Source organism: Gorilla gorilla, chromosome 16 (genome assembly GCF_029281585.2).
Source record: "Gorilla gorilla gorilla isolate KB3781 chromosome 16, NHGRI_mGorGor1-v2.1_pri, whole genome shotgun sequence".
Lineage (NCBI taxonomy): Eukaryota > Metazoa > Chordata > Mammalia > Primates > Hominidae > Gorilla > Gorilla gorilla.
This window is the reverse complement of record NC_073240.2, coordinates 93,092,667-93,118,715: the sequence shown is the minus strand read 5'-3', so window position 1 is coordinate 93,118,715 and position 26,049 is coordinate 93,092,667. Positions and strand designations below refer to the sequence as shown.

The window sequence follows — 26,049 nt, the reverse complement described above, 5'->3', positions numbered from 1 at the left end:
TATGTAGATGAATCCATTTCATTCTTACAACAACCTTGTTACATAAGTACTATTATTATTTCCAATTTGCAGATGAAGATACAGAAGCACAAAAGTTAAGTCATTTGTCCAAGGTCTAGTAATTTGCCCAAGGTCTTGCAGCTTGCAAATGGCAGGGTCAGGATTCAAGCCCAGGCAATCTGGTGCCAGAGTCCATACTTTATCTGCTCCATGAGTTTTCCTCTCTAGAAGAAGGAAAAAGACAATGGGGCTAGAATGGCAGTGTGAGAAGCCTGGCAAATCCTCTCAAAAACAATGATAAAACTGTCAAAAACAACCATTTCAAGACTCTGGACAAAACATACAACAAACTGAGGAGCATTAATTCATTTAAAACTTCTGGGTAGATCAGTGGGAATCTGGTTCTTGCCCTCCCTCCTACTCCCATGTAGGTTGGCACAACAGTGGCAGGCAGGGCTGGCCATGCATACCAGCAACCCCACTTTTGGAGGGAGTTCACTTTGGAGTGTGATGTGAAAAACACCACACTTAGTGACACTGTCAGTAGGGAAAGCAATATTGATTGCAAATAAACAAGGAAATCCCCCTCAGCTACCCTGAGGCTGCAACCAGTAGTCCTGGTTGGGGCAAGCAAAAGACTGGCAAACTAAACAAAATTTTAAACGGAAGACAGGGATCAGCCATAGGGATCCTTAAGCTCTCCCCATTATCTCTGGTTGACCAGAAAGCCATGAGCACACAATGGAGAGAGCCCTAGCTGCTCAGGAGGCTGGGGTGGGACAATCACTTGAGCCTAGGAGTTTGAGGTTTCAGTGAAATATGATCATGTCACTGCACTACAGCCTGGGTGACACAGTGAGACTCTTGTCTCTTAAAAAAAGAGATACAGAAATTATTTTTCTTAAAAAAAAAGGAACCAAATGGAAATTCTAGAGTTGAAAAGTATAATAAATGAAACAAAAAATTCACAAAAGGAGCTTGATATCAGATATGAGATGTCAGAAGAAAGAATCAGTAAATCAGTAAACTTGGAAAATAATCACTAGGAATTATGCAATCTGAACCACAGAGAAGAAAAATGAGCAGAGCCTCAGAGACCTTTAGGACACCACCGAGCATACCAATATACATGCAATAGAGTCCCATAAAGAAAAAAGAGAAAGAGGCAGAAAAAAAATTGAAGAAATAATGGCCCAAACATCCAAAATGTAGTGAAATACAAGAATCTACAGGTCCAACAAGCTCAAAGAACCCCAAAGAACAAACACAAAAAGATCCCCGCCTAGACACATTATAGTTTGTTAAAAGGCAAAGACCCACAGAAAATTGTGAAAGCAGCAAGAAAAGATGGCAACTCATCACATACCCAGGGTGATGGCAACTCATCACATACCCAGGGTCCTCAATAAGATTAAGAGCTGACTTTTCATTAGAAACAATGTATTTAAAGTTCTGAAAGAAAACAAACTGTCAACCAAGAATTCTATATCCGGCAAAGCTTTCATTTGAAAATGAAGGCAAAATAAAGGTATTCCTAGATAAACAGAGACTTGGGGGATTCACTGCTAGCAAATCTTCCTTGCAAAAATAATAAAGGAATTCCTTCAGATGGAAAGGAAATGATACCATATAGTAACTCAAATATACACTAAGATATACATTAATAAAGAACACCAGAAAAGTTAAATAAGTAAGTAAATACAAAAAGCTATATAAATGTATTTTTCTTCTTCTCTTAACTTCTTTAAAAGGCATTAGACTGCATAGAACCATAACACTTCATTTATAAGATATAGATGTAATATGTTTGACAACAAAACTACAAAGGAGGGGGATGAAATGGAGCTATACTGGAGGAAAGTTTCCATGTTCTAGAGAATTTTAGTACTGATCTGAAGTACACTGTGATAACTTAAGACACATATTATACATGCAATCACTAAGAAATTAATTCAAAACATGGGGGAAAGGAATTGAAATGAAACATGAGAAAATATTAACACAAAAGAGTACAATAAAGAAGAAACGAAGGAACAAAAAAAAGATGAGACATAAAACAAATCACAAAATGGCAGGTGTAAATGCAACTACATCAACCTAAGAATAGAGCCCCATAATACATGAAGTAAAAATTGACAAAATGAAAGGAGAAATAAACAATGCAACAATAATATTTGGAGAAGTTAATATCCCTCTCAATAATTGATAAAACAATGAGACAGAAAATCAGTAAGGATAAAGATGATTTGAACAAAACTACCTACCAACCTTACAAATCAACAGTAAAATGACAAACAACTCAATTTAAAATAGGCAAGTAATTTGAGTAGATATTTCACCAAGGAAGATATACAAATGTCTAATAAGCATTTGAAAAGATGCTTAGCATTATTAGTCTTTAGGGAAATGCAGATAAAATGTCACAATGAGATACCACTACCCACCCAGTAGAATGTGTATAATGAAAAATACAAACAGGCCAGGCACGGTGGCTCACATCTGTAATCCCAGCACTTTGGGAGGCCAAGGTGGGCGGATCACCTGAGGTCAGCAGTTTGAGACCAGCCTGGCCAACATGGTAAAACCCGTCTCTACTGAAAATACAAAAATTAGCCGGGCATAGTGGCATGCACCTGTAATCCCAGCTACTTGGGAGGCTGAGGCAGGAGAATCGCTTGAACCCAGGAAGTGGAGGTTGCAGTGAGCTGAGATCACACCACTGCACTCCAGCCTGGGTGACAGAGCAAGACTCCATCTCAAAAAACAAAAACAAACAAACAAACAGACAATACAAAGTATTCACGTCCATCTGAGGAAACTGGAACACTCAGATACTGTTAGTGGGAACATAAAAGATAAAATGGTTATAGCCACTTTGAAAAGCAGTTGAACAGCTTCTTAAAAAGTTAAGCATAAATTTACCACATGACCCAGTAATTCTACTCCCAGGTATCTACCTAAGAGAATTAAAAACATACATTTATATTGACAGCAAATAAAATTATTCATAATAACATCACATTGGGAACAACTCAAACATCCATGAATGGTTAACAGAGAAACAAAATGTGATATAACCAAAAATATAACACCAACACAATCTGATAAATACAGTATCTACTAAATTCCAATACCAATGAATAGTAGTGGCAATGAAATGGAACAAACTATTAATACATGCTATGATGTAGATTAACCTCAAAAAAGATATGCTAATTGAAAGAAGCCAAATGTGAAAGACTATATATATTGCATGATTCTGTTTGTATGAAATGTCCAGAAAATGGAAAGCTATAGAGAAAGAAAGTAGGTTGTTTGGAAGATGGAGATGGGGCAGGAACTTACCACAACTGGGCATCAGCAACTTTTTGGAAGGATGGAATGTTTTAAAACTGAGTGTGGTGATGACTGCATAACTTTATGAATTTGTTAAGAATCATTGACTTGTATACTTAGCATGGACGGATTTTATGGTATATAAATTATACCCCAATAAAATGGAAAAAAGACAATGCACAGAAATGATCAAAATGTAAGGTGGAATGTGGTAAATGCAATGAAAAAATGGGGCAGAACTGGGAGAGGTTCACAAAAAGCTTCCTGCAAGAGGAGTCACGTTGGAACTACATACATCTTATAGAGTAAATAGAGTGTTGTTAGGTTATGATAAAAGAAAGGGAACTCCAAGTAGAGACCACTCAATAAGCAAATGCATCAAAGTGGAAAAGGCAGGGGGACAGTTGGTACTGTCTAGTTTACCAAAGCACAGAGGTGAAGGGAGCTAGTTAGGGAAATGCCTGCAAAATAGCCCCATCCCCCCCACACTGAACTAGCTTCCCTTCTAAGTCACTCTCTCTCCCTGTTCTACATCAGAGGTTACAGACATTGTGTTGGCCTGGATATTTAGGAATCACTCAAGTGCTGTCCAGAGTTCCAGAATGTTTCTGGGGTACATTTGCAGAACCCAGGAGTTGGTATGTTGAAACCCTCTGGGAGATTCCAATGCTGTTTAAACCTCATTGATGACTTTCTCCAAGGAGTTTTGAATTGCTCTTCACTTGGGAACACACCAGCCCTTCCCTCCTTCCCGTATGGCACTTGGCCACTCTTCACCCCAAAGAGAGAACTAAAGAGTTTCGTTTTACGCATTATTTGTTGTGACTGGGTGATAGGAGCCACGAAGAATAAAATTCTCAGCAGTTTTTTAACCTCTCTTCATTATCACCTCCAAGAACCTTTTTAGACATTTCTTCCTAATTGTCCCCCCATGAAATTTTAATACTACCAATAAAATGTAAATCTCTCTATATGTTCATAATATGTATATTTTGCTTTATACATAAAAAGAGTAAGTTTTTGCCTCCCTCCCCCACCCAGAAGTAATTTTCCCTCCACTAGAAGTGATATCAACTCCATCGAAAACGCATGCTCTGGAGTCTCACAGTTAAGGGAAGAAGAAGATGTCAACCCACTGAGGATGATGTTAGTATCTTGTGGATCGAAATGTTAAATTCCTTTAGCTGAGTTTTCCCAGATCCACTGGAAATGAGGAAGGGAGTGCAGCCTTCTCAGCCCTCCAGAAGAGACTCAAATTGCTCTGGAGGCCAGATAATAATGGAGCCAGGCCTGACAGGAGAACAATTACAGAAATGAGATGTTTGTGTCTAATAAAAGCTGAAAGCCAAGAGAGACACATTGTTTGGGGAAATTGCATAGACAAGCAAGTCTAATACAGTATTAGAAATATTAGCAAATGTAAAAGGAAATGCACTCTCTGGAAAGACTGTGATCTCAAGTGTCTAGAATAGAGGCATTGTCTCTCCAGTTACAGGACAAGGCCTTCTTAACCTCAGTGAGAAAGTGGTTATTGCCTAACTGGGGATCGACAAGCTTAGAGCATGTTGCTGTGTGCACCAGTGACGCAGAGACATGGCTCTGTTCTTAGGCACGTGTTTGGTACGTGATGGATGGTCACCAGATGCATCCCCAGAAATAATAGAGCCCTATAATGTTAACTGGGTCACACTAGCTCCAACTTCACATTTAGAAAATGTGTCGAGAGAGGCACCTTAATGCAAGCCAAGAACAACAGAAACAAACCATGAGCACCTGCTTTCTGCATCTCATGATATTTTTCTAATTTAAAAACCCCGTGTGTGTAGAGCAGCGATTCCTTCTTGTTCTCAACTTCGCCTGGCTCTGCCCTGCAGTTTCAGCTGCCTTTCGCCTCCCGCACCCATCCTCATGCTCACACGTCATCCATTGCAGGATGCCTGGGCAGGTCAGAAAACAGAGAGAACAGTCTGTTCCAACACTGCCCTTAACACACTGCTGCTGGAGCCCACGCTGCAGGGTAGACTCAGCCTAGCACATGGGAGCACACCAATCCACTCCGCCGCCACTGTCCAGGGAGACTAACTTTACCAAGAGGACAGTCCCAGCATTTCATCAGCTAGGGAAAACACCTGCAGCCACGTTTTGAGATAGTCAAAGGCACCAGCACAAAAGAAACTGTCAGAAATCAGAAGAAGCCTGTTGACTTTTCTATTTTGATCCAAAGAAAGTTAAAAACCAGGATAGGACATTAGTTGGAACATCTAGCTTTATATGTTTTGGGGGTTGGTTGGTTTGTTTGTTTTTAGACAGAGTCTCGCTCCATTGCCCAGGCTGGAGTGCAGTGGCACAATCTTGGCTCACTGCAACTTCTGCCTCCTGGGTTCAAGCAATTCTCGTGCCTCAGCCTCCTGAGTAGCTGGGATTATAGGTGCCCGCCACCATGCCCAGCTAATTTTTAGTAGAGATGGGGTTTCACCATGTTGGCCAGGCTGGTCTTGAACTCCTGATCTGCCCACCTCCGCCTCTCAAAGTACTCGGATTACAGGCGTGCACCACCGCATCCAGCCTGTCTTTATTTTAAAAGCAACAATTGTATAGACAATGGCAAATAGTGTGGTAGGAACTTATCTTATGGTTACTTTGATTTCTCACAACTTTCCAGCTGCTAAAATGGCATTATCATCTCCATTTTCCAGAGGCAACTAAAGATCACAAAAGTTACATATCGTTCCTAAAATCACAGAGCTACAAGTGGCAGAGACAGGTTTCACCCAGGACTGTCTGGCTCCTAAAAGCCCACAATACCTCTCCTCAGCATCAAGGCTGGTATCAATGAGACATTTTCTAAGTATCATTTGGATTATTTTCTTACAAGATACAGCATGTCCTGATGATAAACATCTTACATAAGACTCACCTTTATTCACACCAATCAGTGTCCCTCCAGAAAAAGCACCTCTGTATTAGTCTGTTCTCACACTGCTAATAAAGACATACCTGAGACTGGGCAATTCGTAAAGAAAAAGAGGTTTAATGGACTCACAGTTCCACATGGCTGGGGAGGCCTCACAATCATGGTGGAAGGTGGCAGAGAAGCAAAGGCATGTCTTACATGGCAGCAGGCAAGACAGCGTGCACAGGAGATTTGCCCTTTATAAAACCATCAGATCTCATGAGACTTATTCACTATCACGAGAACAGCACCGGAAAACCCACCCCCATGAGTCAATTACCTCCCACTGGGTCCCTCCCACAACATCTGGGGATTATGGAGCTACAATTCAAGATGAGATTTGGGTGGGGACACAACCAAACCTATCAACCTCCAAGTGTCATTTCTACCTGGAGTCCTACCTCAGAGAAGCAATCATGACTGCACCACGGATCTGACTTTTATTTTTTTGGCAGATAAAGAAAAGTTTTTTCAGCTTTGTGATGGGGCCATCACTCTGAGTCCTCATCCAGGATGTAACATGCTGGTTTCCAGAGTTAGAGGATAGAGAGGTGCATATGCTTATGCCGGGAGCATTTCTTCCAACACAGGAAAAGGCCCTGCTTTAATTCTACAACCATATTATGAACTGCAGATATTTCATTAAGGACTCTTAAACCATGCCTGTTTTATCTCTGGAGTTAGCTATAACTGCGGAAATGGAAGAGAAACAAATAGGAGACACAAACATTGAGAACTGAAGATTTAGGCTTCTTTAGAGGAGCAAAATGACAAACAGGTTGAGTGCTTTTAACTGTATAGCTTCCTACTGGAAGACAAGAAAGGATACTGGTAGTTTTGATTAAGGCTGGGTCTACACAGTTCGTTGTCCTTGACACTGCCTAGTTTTGAAAAATCTGTGTGGGCTCTGAAGAGAAGATTTGCATTTATTAGAAGTGAAGAACGTAATAAAAATGGAAAACACCACATAATTTAATAACCTGTAACGATAAATGCCATGGCACTTGGCAACTCAAAAGATTAGATAGAAGAAAGCTAGAGTGCACGCTTGGTGCAATAACCCTAAGTGTTTAGGCTGGAGGAAGTCAAGAAAATAGCTTCAATATCTCATATTATATGAAATGAGACAGATTTTTAAGAACTACTAGAAGCACTATGAATCAACAGTATTGGATGGGAAACCAGATGGCTAGTCACAGTAATTTTCTCCCAGTAATCAAATGCTAGTTTCATTTACAAAAAGCTTCCATATGAAGTCCTGCGTCAATAAAACATTGTATGCAAGCCCTGGATGACCACTATGGTTGAGCTAGCCCCTTCTACACAAGAAATACACTCCTTTTAAAACAGCCCTAAATCCTATGGCCTGGTATAGCAACAAATATGCATCACATTAAACTACTTGACACTTCCTTTCCTGGTTCATTGTTTCATGAAGAAATGAACCCACAGCTAGAGGAACCACTTTGGAGTTAAACTTCCTTTCTGCTGAAACTGATCATCATATTATTAATATCTCTAGTGATAAAGTCTCATTTCTCCCAGACACCAAGAAAATGCATTGTGTTACTAGCACAGGGTTCTTACACACAGGGAGTCACACTGCCTTCACACCCACAGCTCATTTTGCTTTAAAGGCGTCTTTTTCATGTAAAATACATCCCCTCAAAGCAGTTCTAAAGATTGGACTTGAAGAGATGTACCTACACTGCTACAGGCTGTGAAATAATTGCCCAGGAACTCTGTTCCCAAAGGACAAACAAAAAAGCAGGGACTTCTGTGTCCTCACAAAGCAAATGCCTTGAGTCTCTGGAGACTCACAGCCACAAGTCCAGGATGCAGGTATGGATTAGGAACAACAGACTCAACCTTGCTTCTTGAGAGTTCTTGCAGGCGAGCTACAACCTGCTTCTACGCACTCCCTGTCCCTCCGGGGGGTTCACTGTTCTGTGCCTCTGTGTGGCAGAAGCATGTGCAGGGTGAGGGTGAGTAAGCCCTTGCTCGGTCAAGTGGGGCTCCAGCAGGAGTAGCTGACATCACCAGAGAGCCTTTTAGAAATTCAAAAATCTCAGACCCTGCCCCAGACCCACAGAGTCAAATTCTACATTTTACCAAGATCCCCAGTGGTACATATGAACATTCAAGTCAAAAATGCTGCCTCGGGCTACACGGGTCCACTCCATGGCAACACAGTGCTGGGGACCCTCCTCCATTGCCTCTGCTGCCTTCACACATCTAATCCACCCATCACTTGGCCCTACCTTGGCAGATTCCAATCTGTCCACTCCTCTGTCTCCACTGCCACCACCTATGACCTGGCGACCATCATCCCCTCACCTGAGATACCACCACACCTGCCATGCCTTTCCCCATTGTCCATGCACACTGCATGGCAATTAGATATTTTGAGTACCAAAGTCACATCATGGCAAGTTACTCAGTATTTTCCAATGGCTCCCCATGGGCCTGGAATAAAATCCTAACTCCGGACCCTCCTGGCCTGCAAGATGCTGTAAAACCCCCCACCCCTGCCCTCCTCTCCAACCTCATTTCCTACCACCAACCCATATGTTTACCATTCAAACCACACCAGTTGGCTTGCTGTTCTGCAAACAGATCAAACCCATCCTCAACTTGAGACAATGTGCTACTGCATCTGCCTGGAACACTCTTATCCCAGATCATGACAAGGCTGATTTCTCCCTAGGCAGGTCTTAGCTCAAACGTCCCCTCCTGAGAAAGACTTCCTTTGATCAGCACCACCTTCGCTTCCAATCCAGTGGCTATGGCAACACACTTTTGGTCCTCCTGGCATTCAAGTACCTTGTCCAGAAGTGTCCTGTGCACTGTGTGCTTTTCAATCATCTGTTCCCTACCTGCATACAAGTTCTTTGAAAGCCAAGACTTTATCTTTGCTGATTGCTAGTTCCTAGAAGAGTAACTGATGTATAACAGGAACTTAACACACATTTGTCAAATAGATGGATAGATGGATAAATAGAAGAAAAAGTACTGGCCTAGAAGTTCTAACTCTGTTCTCAATTCTGGCTGCATGTTAACCACCCACGGATGTTTGAGAAATGCTGATAATAGACTGTATGGTCTGAATGTTTGTGTCCTTTTAAAAATGTTCATATATTGAAACCTAACCACCAATGTGATAGTATTAGGAGGTGAAGCCTTTGGGAGGTGATTAAGTCATGAGGGTGAGGCCCTCATGAATGGGATTAGTGCCCTTATAACAGAGGCCCCAAAGAGTTGCCACGCCCTTTGGCCTGGTGAGGACACAATGAGAAGGTGCCATCTATCAACCAGAAAGCAGGCCCTTACCAGATACCAGATCAGCCAGTACTTTGATCTTGGACTTTCCAGCCTTCATAACTATGAGAAATAAATGTTTGTTGTTTCTAAGCCACCCAGTTTATGGTATCGTGTTACAGCAGTCCAAACCAACTATGACACAGACCAAGTGAATCTCAACCTCTGAGACCACTGGAACAGGGCTGTCCAACAGGACAGCCACTGGCCACATGTGGCTAAGTTTAAATTAATTAAAATGAAATAAAATGTAAAATGCAGCTCTTTAATCATACTACCCATATGTCAAGTATTCATCAGCTACATGTGGCTAGTTAGTGCCTACCTTGCAGAAGAGCAGAGATAAGGCATCTTCCCATAATGCAGAAAGCTCTATTTGAGTTCTAGAAATTATTCTAAGGCTTATTTGTTATGTGGCTCATTTATGCATTGAAGAATCCTTATTCAGCACCTGTTACTAGCCAAGTATCATACTAAGTGCTAAAAATAACAGTAACAAAACATTGTCATAGCACCTGCTATGCACCAGATTATTGTTCTAACAGCTTAACAGATATTAATTCATTTTATTGTTATATTAGCTATGTTAAAGGAATACTATTATTATCCCCATTTTACGTACAAGGAAATTTCAGCACAGAGAGATTTCAGAAACTTACTGGGGAGTAGTCACGCAGCTGGTGAGATACGGAGTCAGAACTGGAATCTAGGCCCCGTGTTAAAGGACATTTATAAAGAGAGCTGAGTAAGACGGAAGATCCTCCACATTTCTTAGCTGTGATAACCGAGTCTCAGGCTGACCAAGGAGCTTGCTTGGCACAGTCAGTGTGTGGCACAGTCAGTGTGTGGCACAGCTGAGATAAGAGCTCCACTCCATGCCAGGATGCCTTTATGGACAATAAGCTGTTCTTACCTCCTACTCACGTCACAAATGCAGGTCAGGAAAATACTAACCAGGCTGGGAAATTCCTCTGGAGCCAGAGGATAAGTCCTACCTCCATTCCAGTCACCTTGTTCACAGGTAAATCTGCCTATTCTGGGACAATTCCAGGGGACATGGCCTTGGCAGGGACTCTTCACATACCTCTTTCTTCTATGAATCTGCAGCCAGCTCTGTTTGTTGAGCGCTTTTCTCCAAATAGTGATGAAAAACACTGCTCCAATGCATCCCATGAACGAGGAAGGTAGGACGATACGAGTGGGGACAGAGTGGGCCTCAGGGTTAGATCTACCAGGTTCAATTGAAGAACCATCATCTTCTTAAGTAGTAAAGACAGACCTTTCCTGAGCCTGTTTCCTCATTTGCAAAGTGGTAATATCAGCACTTTGTAGGCTGTTGGGAGATTACACATCATATTCTACAAGTGTCAAAAGGGCAAAGCTGGGGGGAGGGGGCAGCCTGTCCTTTCAATGTCATACTGGAACATTAATAGACCAATCCAGGATTACTTATTTATCTAGGACAGGGGTCCACATACTATGGCCCAAGGCCAAATCCCATTCACCACCTGTCTGCATTAAGTAGAGTGTCTCTGGAACACAGCCATGCCCATTTGTGTAGCCATCACGGCTATAGCAGAGTTGAGTTGTGAGAAAGCAATAGAGACAGCATGGCCTGCAAAGCCTGAAATATTTACTATACAGCTCTTTACATGGTAAGTTTCCCAAACCCTGATGCAGAGGAATACACCTGGGTTTGATTTTCCTATTTACTATATATTAAGGGCACGAACACTGTGAAGCTGCGTGTTAACTTACAGACTGCTGTACAGTAGAAAAGATAAACCCCAAAGTCAAAGAAACATTACCCTGTAAGACATTCACTAATTTTGTATCTGTAGAGATTGAATTTCCCATGAAGCTGACCCTGGAATTAACACTAGTGGGCCTCAAGTTTATGCAAGGGTACTCTAGGGGCTAACCTAGAACCCCTACGTAAGAGGGAGGAAAAGAAGCAGGTCTGGGTAGAGTGAGAATTGGGGATGGGATGCAGTTGCAACAGAAGGCTTAGCTGACCCTATGGGAAGTTCTGAATACAGGATAAGTGACCTTCAAGAGATTCAAGCAGTGGTAAGAGAATTGGTCTTTTTATCTGCTCATGGATCAGACATTGGGTGCAGGCTGCCCTGGAAGAAAGCCTGACTTCAGACAAGGTGGCTGTCTTCAGCCAAGGTAGTCCTAAAGGGAGCTGACCTCTGGGCACTTTCTGCTGGCAATATTCCTGAAGCTATGGTACCTGTGGCTGATTTGAATGGTCCATCACAATTTCCCCCACACTTACCTAAAAATGGTTCTGTTCTATCACTCTTTTTTTTTTTTTCCAAAATGCCAATAAATACCAAGTTCCTCAAAAGCTTCTTTGAGCTGGCTTTACCAACTCACTGGTTCCCTCATTAATGAGTTAAATAAAATAGTATTTGACTCGGTTTCTCTCTGTAATTGCATGAAGGGCCAAGTTTTAACTTGCTCACCATTATTTTCTGACAGAATGCACACATTACGTGGCAATTATTGTGATATTATCATAAGAGAGAAAGCCTTTACTTAAAAATGAATGGGCAGTCCCCACCCAGCAATGTCTTCCTTTCTTCTGAGCCTCGCAGTCTGGCCAGGGCAGTAGTGAGGCACCAGTGAGTCACACCAGCAGAGAGCTCCTTCTCCTCCAAGGTCAACCTGGATTGGCTGGCTGGAAGGTGAGGGAGGCTGCCCAGACCAGAGAACTCTGGGGAAAATAACCAGAGGCTAAATCAACCTGCCTTTAAGAGTTGGTATTTATCAGAGCCTTAAAAGACACAGAGCCTTTATTTGGCTTGGGCTAAGGGATGGGGATCAGAAAGCATTTTCTCAGAATTCCAGTTAAGTCACTTCATGGGAGGAAGTAAAATGATAGATACAACATCTCGAACATCCTTGCTTTGAAATGCACAGTAAGAATCAGAATTGTCAATGCCAGGCATAGGGGATAGAGCTCTGGGTGAGGCCACTGGGAGGGCTCTGGCAGTCATGAGTAGGTATCAAGGTCTCTGTAAGAGAGAGGTTCAGGAAAGGCTCAGGAAGACCCAGGATATAATATATGTTTCCTGCAAGCTGAGCACATAGTCATGATTAGGGACCAGGCAACTTACTTAAAAACACAACCACCACCACAGCAAGAAGATGAAAATGGATGAGTATGGTGATGGAGAGATGAACAATTATATAGCAAATATAGCAAAATGTTAATTGCAGAATCATGACAGTGGGTATATGTGTATTAACTATATAATTCAAGTTTTATGCTTAATTTTTTCAATAATAAAATATTGAGGGGAAATAACTACTGAGAGTGCCCACAAGGCAAAACACAAACTCAGTCCTACTATATTCCACATGTTAATTGTGTACATATTTACACAATATACATGTTGATATGCCTCTATATTTATAGTCATAAATGAGTAAAATACACAACTATATGCAGAATATTGGACATGTAAACAAATTTTGTTTCTAGCAAGAAATTAATGCTGCAAGCTTCCCAGACTGCATAACTCGGTCTAGGATACGCAGACTAGACTAGGAAAGACTATCTTTCCCTTAAAGTAGGTTAGTCTTAAATGTAACAGAAAATCACTCAGGGCGAATGGTATTTATGAACTAGACATCACAGAATGACAACAGTTATGAATGATGCAAAATGAAATCATTCAAACAACCTATGGAAAAAGAGCAAAATTCAGCTATCATACTTTCACCTTAATGGCCTGGTTGATTTGCCTGGGCAAACTGCCTAAAGGAACATGTAGAGAACAAGGCCTGTCTCTTTTCTTATATGAGAGCAAGACCAGATCCACCCTACAGTTACGCAGACAATACAAGCATATTCTAGGTGCAATAATTATGCTATATATGACACTAAGCGAACAGCAATTGCATTTGAAATGAGCCTACCTTACAGAGCTTCCAGATCAGTCAATTCATAGAACCAGCAAGCCCAGTGTTTTATAAAGCACGGAGCCTCAGACTAATGTACACATCTTACCGCCCACTACCAAAGGTCAAGATACCCCTGGGATGTAAAGAGGCAGTGTGAGCTCTGGACCAGAGACCCAGGGAAATTGAAGGGCTAGGATAAGTGCTGAGTGATGAGTAACAGCCTTAGGGGAGATAGCAGAGGCTTACAGGTGCTATGAAGCCCATAAAGTGTTGCAAATGCACTCCAGGTCCAGCAGGACCACCCACAGTCCTTTCCTGGCAACAATTTTAGAACTTACATTCATCTAAGGAGCCTGCATCTCCAGTGTTATGACATCAGTCAAGGAACAATAAGAGTTTATGCAGAAAACCATCCACGTCCACTTAGCTGGAATATATTTATTCTGTAATAACAAGTACACAAATGTTAGCTATATGTTAGCTAGTAATAATTGTAGGTTCTTTTTTGGTTTTTCTTTTCTTTTTTTTTTTCAGAGACAGTCTCACTCTTGTCACCCAGGCTGGACTGCAATGGCATGATCATAGCTCCCTGAAACCTTGTGCTCCTGGGCTCAAGCGATCCGCCCACCCCAGCCTCCTGAGCAGCTAGAGTTACAGGTGTGTGCCACAGTGCCCAGCTAATTGGTGGTGTTTTTTTTGTTTTGTTTTGTTTTTTTGTAGAGATGGGGTCTCACTATGTTGCCCAAGCTGGTCTCTAACTACTGGCCTCAAATGATCTTTCCATCTCTGTCTTCCAAAGCACTAAGATTACAGGTATGAGCCACTGTACCCAGCCAGCTATTGCTAACATTAATACAAGTAATTTTAATTAAACAATTATTACATAGCAGGTAGTATGTTAAGCACTTTTACAGGTTAATCCTGCTAATCTCCTACAAGATAAGTGCTATCACTAAGCCACTCTGTAGAAAAAAAAATTGAGATTTCATATGCCTAAGACTATTCTGAACCTGGTATAAGGGACTGGAATCCAAGGAGTTTAATTCTAGAGTCACACTAAACACTTTAGCTAACTGCTTGTTAAAATCAAATAGTTATGCATATGTCATCTGTAGAACTGGATTGCATGACTGAAATTAAGTGAATGAAGTGCAAAGGGCAACAGCAAGTATATCTGTAAGGGCCCAAGACACACATGCTCAGGATGTAATAAGAGAGCCGGCAGCCCACACTGATTCGACGGGCCAGTCTCTGAACCCACACCCCATTCAGATGACACTGCCAACCCCATCTCTGAGACAGAGGGAGTTGGAAGTTCCGCAAAGAAAGTATTGACTTCCAGCTCCTGACTCCCAGCCAGCCCTTCACTTTGCAACAGTGAGAGGGCGGGGAGTATTCCAAAATCGGTTAATAATGCAACCAACCAAACCACAAACAAGAGCATAATTAAAGCTCTTTTACTTTGGTTTAAAATAATCTCAAATCTGCCAAACACAGATGACTACACAGAACAAAGCAGCACATCATGGGGTTTATTTGGCTTCTCCTTCTGTTTGGGACTCTGCCTGAGAAAACTAATTATGTACTCAGCACATACAGTGTGTAAGACCTGAACAAGGTGCTTTTCACAAACACTATCTTATTAAATCCTGGCACAAACTGTAGTGTAGGTATTACTAAGTTCAATTTGGAGAAACAGAAGGAGAGGTTCAGAGAGGTTGAGTAATTTGTCCAAGGGCACACAGCTAGCCTAGCAGAATGATATTTTAAACCTAGGTAGTTGCATCCAGCCTGGTTTTATTAAACCATGTGGCTACCTTGAACATCTTTCATCAAAAAGACACATAAAAGACAGGGAGAGAACAGCAGGCCTCAGAAGTTCCCAGGATTGAAATCTGTTTATTACTATGAAGTGGCCAATCACCTCTGCAGGGCAGGCCAGCAACCCTGGCACCAGCTGGGTTCTAAAAGGCCAAAGCTGCCAGGCCATGCCAAGATGCCACAATGAAAATGAGCATTGTTTGGGTCAGCTGCTGCAGGGCTCCTGTGCACACAGGCAGTACCATGTCACTGAATGGAGAGGGTGCCTCAAGGGTGCAGAGTTAGCGGCTGCAATGTCTCATGCAGGCAGGCAGGCAGGCAAAGAGGGGCCTGAAATTAGTGCTTTAGGGTCATTGTTGCAGGAATTGGGCAGGCAGGGGTCTTGACATCAAAACTCAGGCAGGAAATAGCTCAAGCCATTCTGCCCTCTGGGGAAAATGGCCGAGGAAGGGGGAAGGGGTAAAAGGGATGACAATATTCTAAAGAGAAAAGGAAAGCATTGAAGAATAAAGCAAAATGTCATCAACCTGTGGCCCACTCTGGATTAACTCTGAATTCTAAGGCACTTCTAAACCTGTCCATGACCCAGCACTGAATTAGACACTTGACAGTGATAATGACACCTGGCATTGACACGTCAGTCCCCTGTGCCCTCCCACAAAACACCATAAAAGCCACTAAGGATTTCCCACTGAAAATGGGCTTGGCCAATATACAGACACAGGCAGAAACAAAGAGGGGAGAATAAACTCCTGCTCCGTCTCCCACGCAACTGCAACTTCAGCTGTAAGCAGAATTTTTAACCTCCTGAGCCTGGGGTTCTGAATGATAATATACAAATTGCAAGACTAGAAACAGAATATATAAGGCACTTGTCAGCACCTGCCATCTTGCAGAGCTCATTAAATACCCATGATTACTCACATTCACAACTTTTAAAGAGAATCAACAGAGGGCCATCACATCGTACCCCTGAATTATTGTCTGGAGTTGAGCTCGATTATTCAGATTGATGTAGTTGGTGTGAAGTCTTGAAAGCAAAGCCTGAAAGATAAGGACATTGGATGCATCTGTGCTGTGTGCCAGTAGGTGACTTAGGAATCAGTAAGCACATCAAATACGGTCACACCGTAGAAACAACACTGATGCTGAGGCTGAATCTTCCATCTCTCTTTGGAAGGGCAAAGCGTAAAGAGGAAAATCACCAGGTCCAAGTCAATGCTCACTGGGGCCTTCTAGGCATGGAGCACTGCTGAGGACTTCACACAACTCACGCTGATGTGGACACAAACAGGAGCCACCCAGACCCAAGGCAGGTGCAGTGGGCCAGGGGCTCATAGGAGGCAGATCTTGCCTAAGAGGAGGACTTGAAGGAAATCTCAATTAAAAGAGAAGCATGAGAGACAAGTGCTGATGTCAATTTCTAATTAGTAAGAGTTAGCTGGTGAGAAAAAGATATAATCCTCTAAGCTTCCAATGTGGATTTTTGTGCTCTGCTACTACTTTCCATTGCACAATTAAGGGAGACCAAGAGGAAGCACAGGACACACTCAAGAAAGGGAACAATCAAAGGCAAAAATGCAGAGGTAAGCAGGAGTACTAGGGAAATGGACTAGTCAGATTTGCCAGCCCCAATATTTAAAAGGGACCAACTCTGCCTCCCTGTGGCTCACAGTGTCCTGCCGGGTCTGGTCTTCCACCTACCTCTCGGCTTTCATCTTCCCCTGCCTCCCTCTCACCCTCTCTGCTAGAGACACACTGGTCTTTCCACTCCCCGACCACATCAAGCATGTTTCAACCCCAGGGCCTTTGCACTTCCTAGTCCCTCTGCCTGAAACATTCTTGTTCCAAATAGCTGTATAATTTGATCTCACACTTCTTTCAAATCTACTCAAATATCACCGGCCTTTAGAGAGGCCTTTAGAGAAAGGTCCAACCGATTTGTTAGCAGCCATAAAAATAGGGGAGGGGAGGGCAAAGGGATCTGAATTGTCAGACCGCATGTATGTGTCTGCTCACAGCAGGGATCTACCTAAAACTGTCTATTGTGAATGAAATCAAGGACAGAGAATGATGCACTTGTTCAAGGGCCATCAGTTTAAGGGTTGATATTGTATAAATGCTACAAACCAACCAAGGGCCAATTCTAAGCATCCCTAAAAGACTGTGAGGATCTTGGGCCCCACTGCCCAGCAGCAAAGGGCTCCCTTTTCCTGTAATGTATGATTTGTGACATGCTGGAGTTTGGCTGCTGGAACAAAGAGGCATCTGCCCGGCTTCTTCCTGAAACACAGGAGCTAGGGCAGCTTTGGGAAGGGCATTCTGGCTTCAGATGTCCTCTGTCTCTTGATACAGGAGCTTAGGAAGCTCCTGACATCTGAGCTCACTCAAGGAGAAGCCACTGCATCCTGCCTTTAAGGAGTGAGCCCTGAGGAGGTAGCCCTGGAGAAGGCAGATGGTGAGAAAAGGCCCAGCCAGGGGTGGGGCTTCGTTATTGGGCCTGGAGAGTGACGCCAAAGGGAGCAAAGAGGGAGACAAGACCCCTGCTCCTTCCGCACCCTCCTTCCAGGTGACGCAGAGCAGGCGGGCAGGCTCAGCACCACCCCCATCACCTCCTTTCTGTGTCCCTATATGGGACGGAAAGGCTTTTTACTTCTAAAGGAACAAGAATTGGAGAATCCACACAACTCCTTTCCCCAGAAAGCTTTCCTGATTCACTGAGGAAGGGAATCAGACCCCATGCTCCTAGAATACAGGTGAGCTCGCCAGCAGGGGTCCAGCTGTTTTTAGGATAGACACTGACTAGTTTCCGTGATGCTCAGCTGCCTCAGGTCTAAAAGAATCAGCTTAAAAAAAAAGATGAAATGAGATAATACACGAAAATATGCAGCATGGGGCCTGGCATAGAGTAAGCATACAAAAAAATGCTTAATCCAAACAAATAATTCCAATGATGTAAAAAAAAAAGAAATGTCACAATTAGAACTGAAATATAATTATCAAAGCTTTCTAGAAAATGCAGATTGTGAAAAATCACTTAAGCCTCATTTAATACTAGAAAATAGACATTTCATAATAATTTGATTGTAGTGATTCACATAATCTGTGCTGAATAAATCAATAAGTTTTATTTTAAAATAATTTAATATTAGAAAAAGGCTCTGAAGTCAGAATGCCCCCTCCCCCAACCTTTTTTTTTTTTTTGAGACAGAATCTCACTGTTGCCCAGGGTGGAGTGCAGTGATGCGATCTCGGCTCACTGCAACCTTCCACCTCCCAGGTTCAAGCGATTCTCCTGCTTCAGCCTCCCAAGTAGCTGGGAACACAGGCCTGCCCACCACATCTGGCCAATTTTTGTATTTTTTTTTAGTAGAGACGGTGTTTCCCCATGTTGGCCAGTCTGGTCTTGAACTCCCAACCTCAGGTGATCCACCCACCTCAGCCTCCCAAAATGCTGGATTACAGGCCTAAGCCATTGCACCCAGCAGAATGCCCATTTTTGATGTCCAGTGTTGCCACTTTCAAGCTATGTGACAGGGAGAAAATTTCTCCAACTCTCAGGACCTCGGAATCCTCATTACAAAATGAAGATAATACGTGTACCTATCTCACAAGGTTTTGCAAAGATCCAAAAGGTTAATCCATAGGAAAACCTTAGAACAGTGTTAGATATGATCACGATTCTTATTATCATTATTTGGATCATTAATGTGACTGTACATATGATGCTATGGTGATAAAGCTTTCTAATCAGGCCAGACCTTGGTCTGAAACTGGATCCCTTCAGTTGCCTGCTCTGTGAGATGTTTCTGCAAGCGTCTCAGTGTGAGGATGAAGAGGACAGCAGAAGAAATGCATGTAACATGGTGCCTGGCATGGGGTGTGGACCCACAGAAGTGAGTGTAGCAACTGTGATATACTGTCAGGATGCTACACTACTATTGGTAAGTAGGATATTACAAACACAGTTCTGCTTCAGAAAATACTTGGAACCAAAATGTCTATGCACAACCCAGGAAAACACATGAAATAATTATGAGCGTATGAACAATGTATAAATGCATTGCCTCAGTAACTATTAAGGGTTATAAATCACAACTTGGAATTTATAACCCACAGCCACTTTCAGGGTATATAATGGCATAAAATAAGATAATTACAAATACCTGAGAGGTAGAACTCCCTATGGAAGACTACTGCATGGAAGAAAATGCAAAGGGTTAAGGGACCCAGCCAGTCAGTGCGAGGCACATCCCCCCGGGGAGCCCCAGCCTCGGAGCAAGAGAACCAGTCAGCGATTGGACGTTCTGATCCCAAACTGGCACTGCTTCTACCAAGAAGCCTCAGGTCTCTGGCATCCCCTGTGGTACCTCAGCTGATGGAGTGAAAAAGCAAACCAGAAAGAGGGGATTCTAGGGTGCCGGTACCAAGTTTCTCTCTTCACTCTCCAAACAAGCTGACTTCACACAGGAAGATTCCCGGGCACCTGATGTAAGTGAAACCCAGACCACTTACTGCCTGCTGTTAAAAAAGGGGAAGGAGGGATACTTTGTTATCCACCAGCCTCAAAGCATCTGAGTAACCTGGAGATTAAGAGGAGCTGACAGAGAGGACTGGAATCTGAATGGCTGGAGCACATGGCTCCTTCCCAAGTCCTCACCATTCTCCTCTCTGTTTACAGTGGATGGGGCCTGCCTGGCTTGCATGGTGGCTGCTGTCCCATCTGCCATTCCCTTACTCACTGGGCATTAATAGAGCAGCCCAACCAACTTCTTAAAGAACAAGGTGATATTACATCTCTTTGGGACACCAGGTGATACCTAATTGCAAGGAAAACTTGATGAGGTTATACTTATCGCACATATCCAGTGAAATCAGAGTGGGATTAAGAAGTCATGGCCGGACGCGGTGGCTCACACCTGTAATCTCAGCACTTTGGAAGGCCGAGATGGGCAGATGACCTGAGGTCAGGAGTTCGAGACCAGCCTGGCCAACATGGTGAAACCCTGTCTCTACTAAAAATACAAAAAGTTAGCTGGACGTGGCGGTGCACACGCCTGTGGTCCCAGCTACTCGGGAGGCTGAAGCAAGAGAATCGCTTGAACCCGGGAGGCGGAGGTTGCAGTGAGCCGAGATCATGCCACTGCACTCCGGCCTGGGCGACAGAGTGAAACTCCATTTCAAGGAAAAAAAAGAAGTCATACATAGTGGGGGTGGGGTGGGGGTGGAGGCCCCCAAATCTATACCGTATTAGCAAATTTCATGTCCCTCTGTTTGATCATTCATTGATTCATTTAGCAAATATTTACCAAAGGCTACCAAGTGTCCAACCTTAAACTGGGAGCTATGAACACAAAGAGAAGCAAATGCATGGGTTCAATATATATCATTTAAGGAATGTGAATGGTTTGTCCACAATTCCACTTAGCAAATGCACATCCTGAGTGTGTGCTTGAGAAGGGAGACATAAACTTCCCATCCTCACACTGAGTTTCAGTCCTCACATGCCCCCTCCTGTGCATAGATCTCACTATTACCATGCTAAGCGTGATCCTAGTGTTCAGAGGTAAGCACTGTTTATACTGCCTGATCCTGGAATGCACTGCTTCCCTTCTAGGCAACTAAGGGAATGTCCTTGAGTAATATTCCACCTCCATATAACATTGGTCTCACTGGCTGCTTTAGAACCAAACTCTCCAATGAAAAGCTTTTGTACTTGAAGGCACTGATCTTAAGGGTTTTGCATGATAATAGGGTCAATTGTAAAAGACACCCAAAGAGAGGGGACCCAGACCTGGCCAGGGATGGAGCACGGTTACCTCACTCAAGCATGACATTCCAGCGTTAAAAGATGACCAGGAGTTTGCCAGGCAAAGAAGTCATGCTGCTTGTGCTAAGAAAACCATCTCCTAAAGTCTGGGCCAGAGGAGTATGTGTTCGTGTTTTCCTTCCTGGTAGACTCAGCGTGTTGCTTATTTACCACAGGGGACTTGCATTCTCCACTGAGCTCCGACAGAAAGACCACGTGCTGACTGGCTCGCTGACTGACAGCTGTTGGTATTAAAAGCTTCTGATCCAACAGTTTCTCTGAGTGGCTTTTAACTTCATCTCAAGGCTAAAAACCCTTTCTTTCTTTAGGTCAATAGCTTAAATAGCAGAAGACAAGGGAAGGGGACGGGTTAGTCTGCTGGTTCCATAAACTGCACGATAAAGAAAAAAAAATTTTCTTTATTGTGCATTTTATGCAAGGAAAGAGCAATGTCAAATCACTGGGTCTGTCAGCTCAGGCCACTTCCCGATCAACCTCAAACCAGAAATACAGACCTGTGGCTGGTATTCAGAGAACAGTTTTGGTGTTTAAATTCTGTCACATGACCAGTTAGAAAATCCCAGAGCATTTAAAACAAAAAGGTGGGGGAACACTTTTCAAAATGAAAATCAATCAGTAAGACCAAGGAAAAAATTCCCTCTGCTTCCTGTCCTAGAATAAGGGTTCAGGTTTTGATCTTCCCCAAAAGGGCTGGAGGAACCAAGGTGGCCAAGCTGCTTGTATTACATCTCCTTTGATCACAGGCTCTGCAGAAAAGGTACCTTCTCCCATCAATTCTTGTAAGAGAAATGCAGATACATGAGTGCAGGTCTCAGGGCACACAGAGCCTCAGCCCAAGCCCCATCCTGAGCCCCATTTTGAAAGGAGACATATCGCCTGGCTAGCCAGCTCTCTGGGCTCATTCTGCTCTCTCCACCAAATTCCATCCCTCTAAATAATTTGGGCCTTACTGCTTCTGGAAGGATCCCTGCTGAAAACCAAGAAGAGAACCATAGACAGAGACTGGGGCACTTTACACTGCTTCCTGATTCTGTGCTTTTAGGACCCCAAAAGCCCTCTCCCAGATACTTCTGTTTAAATAGATAAGCACAACCCAAATGCCATCAAGAGGTGAATGGTTAACTAATAGGAGTACCTCCACAATAGGGAATATCACTCTGCAATAAAAAGAAATGAATTATTGATATATGCAACAACTTGGATGGATCTCACGGGATTTGTGCTTAGTGGAAAAAAAAAAAAACAATCTCAAAAGGTTGCATGCTGTATGATGCCATTTAAGTAACATTCGTAAAATGACAACATGAGAGAGATGGAGAACAGAATAGTGGTGCCCTGGGGTTAGGGAGCAGGAGAGACTGTGGCAACAAAAGTACAGCAGATTCTATATCCTGATTGTGGTGGTGGTCACATTAATCCACACAAGTGATGAAACTGCAAAGAACTACACACACACACACACACACACACACACACACACACACACACACACACACAGAGAGAGAAGCACGAGTGCCGGTAAAACTGAGGAAATCTGTTGGTGGACCCTATCACTGTCAATTTCCTAATTGTGGTGTTATACTACAGTTTTGCAATATGTTACTATTGGGGGAGACTGGGTAGAGAGTGTACAGGATCACTCTGTATTATTTCTTACAATTGCATGTGAATCTACCATCATCTCAAGATGATAGATAGATAGATAGACAGATAGATAGATAGATAGATAGATAGATAGATAGATAGATAGACAGACAGACAGACAGACAGACAGACAGACAGACAGACAGACAGACGGACGGATACACATACAAGCAGGTTGAGGAGCATATCTATCTGGAGCACTTTTTCTTTCCAAGGAGACTAAATGAAAGAGGAACACAGCCAGCTTCATTCCGACATTCTGCACAGAGCCCTGAATATCTTATTAAAGAGATCCAGGGGCCCTCCCTGGGACTCACTGTGCCATCTCTGCTGCGACACACAACTGTCCTTACATAAAATCTCTGTCTGGAGCTTCGGAGACCATGGGATCCTCTTCAGGAATCTCGTTAAGAGCTTGGTTGCATGTCAGAATTGAACCACTACTGCCTGGAACACAAATTTCATTCAGAAAGCCAAAGACCTGTCCCATGACAGTATCTCTATAGAAGAAAACTGGACCATTAGCTGATATAAATTACATCTATATAGGGACATCTATATATTTGTATTAACCAGAAGGCCACCTTCAGAAAATGATGTGCTGAGCGGCTAGAACAATTATAAGAAGGCCCTGACCTTCCATTTTCTCTCCTTCGTATTTTTCTTAGTTTTCAGCCATATTTTTGTTGCAACCTAAAAACCATACAAATGCTGATTTGTTACATGTATAGGCATCATAGGTGCTACGGTTGTATACCCACACCATTCTCTTAAGCATACTCATTATTTCTCCCAAGTGTCATATAAATTTCAACCCATTAAATAAAATGATTTTATACTGTCCTTGTAGATGTTACTAACCCTCACCCCCACCAATGACATCACTGTTTCCATAGTAACTAATGTACTTCAAAGTAGAAAATGCAGATGGTGGCTTTAAAAAAAAAAAAAGGCAGAAAAAATAAGTGACAGATACCAAGCATATCACAGTGTAAGTGGTGTGCAAAACGTACCTGCTTTATAGGCACCAACTCAGGGTCAAGCAATAAATATTTTAGTAGAACCCTTATGCTAACAGATATTCTATATAACCATGGCCTATCCGATTACTCTATTGCCTTTGGAAAAGTGGCTGCCGACTTCAGTGTGCTTACCCTTCAGAATTTGCATGTGGGTAGAAGTGTGTGTTCAGAAGCAAGTGTGCAGATCACAGGCTGATTTTCAAAATAGAGTCACGTACTTCATAGATGTGTTGTAATTATGCCTAGATAAGAAGAGCTATTTCAGAAATACTTCAATGCCAGGAAGAATGACTGCAACTATTCACAAGAGAGAAATGGATAAAACTGGTAAGGAGGAAAAAAAGCCCAAATTCTTATTTCCTAAGTGTAAGAAAAAAATTATAAAATCTCCATGAAATGCAACATTTCTCTCTTTAAGCATAAGGTCCTTTTGATGAAGCATGGGTACTTTTTCAGTTACTATAAGTATTTCATTGTTTAGATGTCTGTGAATGAAAATTTTTCTGGGCATGAAAATCTACGCTTTGAGTTGTGAGAAAGACGGCTAAGAGATGACAGTTCTGGATGGTTTGACATAAAACGAGAATCTGATTTTAAAACATAACAGACTGTGGTAGGAATGCTGATCTGTCCCTGTCACGATGCCATTCTTAACACTGTCTGCATACTGAGCGGAAGCTTCAAGTGTCCCATCATCTAGTCTCTGAGCTGTAGGGGCCAATATTTAGAAAACCATGAGATGACACCATGCCCTGCAAACAGTCCATGAGCTAATTTCTTCTGATGGCATTTGGCTACTACCAAGGACAGTGAACACATCTGCAATCCTGGAGCCCACTGAAAAGGCCTAAATCGCCCTGGCGCAGTGGCTCACGCCTGTAATCCCAGCACTTTGGGAAGCCGAGGTGGGCAGGTCACCTGAGGTCAGGGGTTGAAGACCAGCCTGGCCAACAGGGTGAACTTCGTCCCTACTAAAATACAAAAATTATCCAGGTGTGGTGGCACGTGCCTGTAATCCCAGCTATCCGGGAGGCTGAGGCAGGAGAAGCACCTGAACCCGGGAGGCAGAGGTTGCAGTGAGCTGAGCACCACTGCACTCCAGCTTAGGAGACAAGAGCAAAACTCCGTCTCAAAAAAAAAGGCCTAAATCCCTACTTCAGATGCCACATGATGATGGTTTCATTTCTGGGATACTAGATCTTGCCTCATGTTGTCAGCACAGTTCTCTCTGTTCCGGTGCAGCCTCACCTAAGGAAAGCCCTGAGAGTCTAGTCCTTCCACAGGATGCTCCCTGTGTGGCCCCATCACCTGGTAAATGGAGAGCTGGAAGGGTGGCTCCATCCAAACACCTGACTCCCTAACTTTTGGCTGCAGGCTTAGATCAGACTACAAGTCTCAGATTTTTTTGTAGGTTCATTGAGCTACTAGCTTCCTAAAACGCCTCCTTCTATAGACCACACCCCTTTTTGCAAAAACCTATAACTCCTTTATGCCCACTAGATTGAGCCTAGCCTTCAAAACCTTCCCTTACCTGACTGGACCTTCCAGCCAAGGGAGTTACCTCCTTCCCCTTCCCAAAGGCCTTCCCTAAAATTTCCTCCCTTCCTCTTCACTGCTGTGGAGCCTCTGTTTCTGCAGATCCACTTCAATTTTCTCCTCTGTGACTTGAATGGACTTTTACATTCGGCCACCATACCACTCTCTGAAGAATATCAAACCTTGCAGTGATGTCATGAGCAAAAGTACCACAACGTAAGCGTCTTTATAGCGATTTCTTGTGTTTTGATACGCTGGGTGCCCAGTATCTAGAAGAGTGCCTGACAAGTCACAGAAGCTCAATAAACAGGTCTTGAATGAATAAAGTCGCTTCAAAGAACACAAACATCTTAAAATTTTTAAGGTTAAGAGAGATTAGAGAGGGAGGTCTGATATCAAAATTTTAAAATATATACAAGGAGAACAGCCATCACCGTTTGAAGAAGGTTCACACCAACTTAATTAAAAGATTAAACAGCTACTTAAGTGGTTAGGAGACAACATAAAATATAAGGGAAAAGATTCTTTCACATCAGAATTCAATTTAATGCCTCAGATCAATAAAAACTATCTTAAAGATCAAGAAATAAATCAAGTCACATAAGTTGCACATAATAGAGAATGACTTTAGGAAAGTGTTCTGTTTCTGTGAAAATGCAGAAGAAACTTATGGT

At 42.8% G+C, this 26,049-nt stretch overlaps 1 protein-coding gene across 14 annotated transcripts in view; it reads right to left on the bottom strand.

Annotated features, from left to right (window-relative positions):
• SLCO3A1 (solute carrier organic anion transporter family member 3A1) overlaps positions 1-26,049 on the bottom strand; it is a 325,592-nt gene that overhangs the window by 276,215 nt on the left and 23,328 nt on the right. Inside the window, exons 2-3 of one of the 14 annotated variants that reach the window (XM_055364190.2) lie at positions 16,268-16,387; positions 13,861-13,965 (exon numbers count right to left, since the gene is read on the bottom strand). The exons of 12 other annotated variants lie outside the window; for them this stretch is intronic. In XM_055364190.2, the coding sequence (XP_055220165.1) occupies positions 13,861-13,866 (6 nt within the window). In that variant the 5' untranslated portion in view covers positions 13,867-13,965; positions 16,268-16,387. The remainder of the gene's footprint in view (positions 1-13,860; positions 13,966-16,267; positions 16,388-26,049) is intronic. One more of the 14 variants, XM_019011102.4, reaches the window with a different exon arrangement.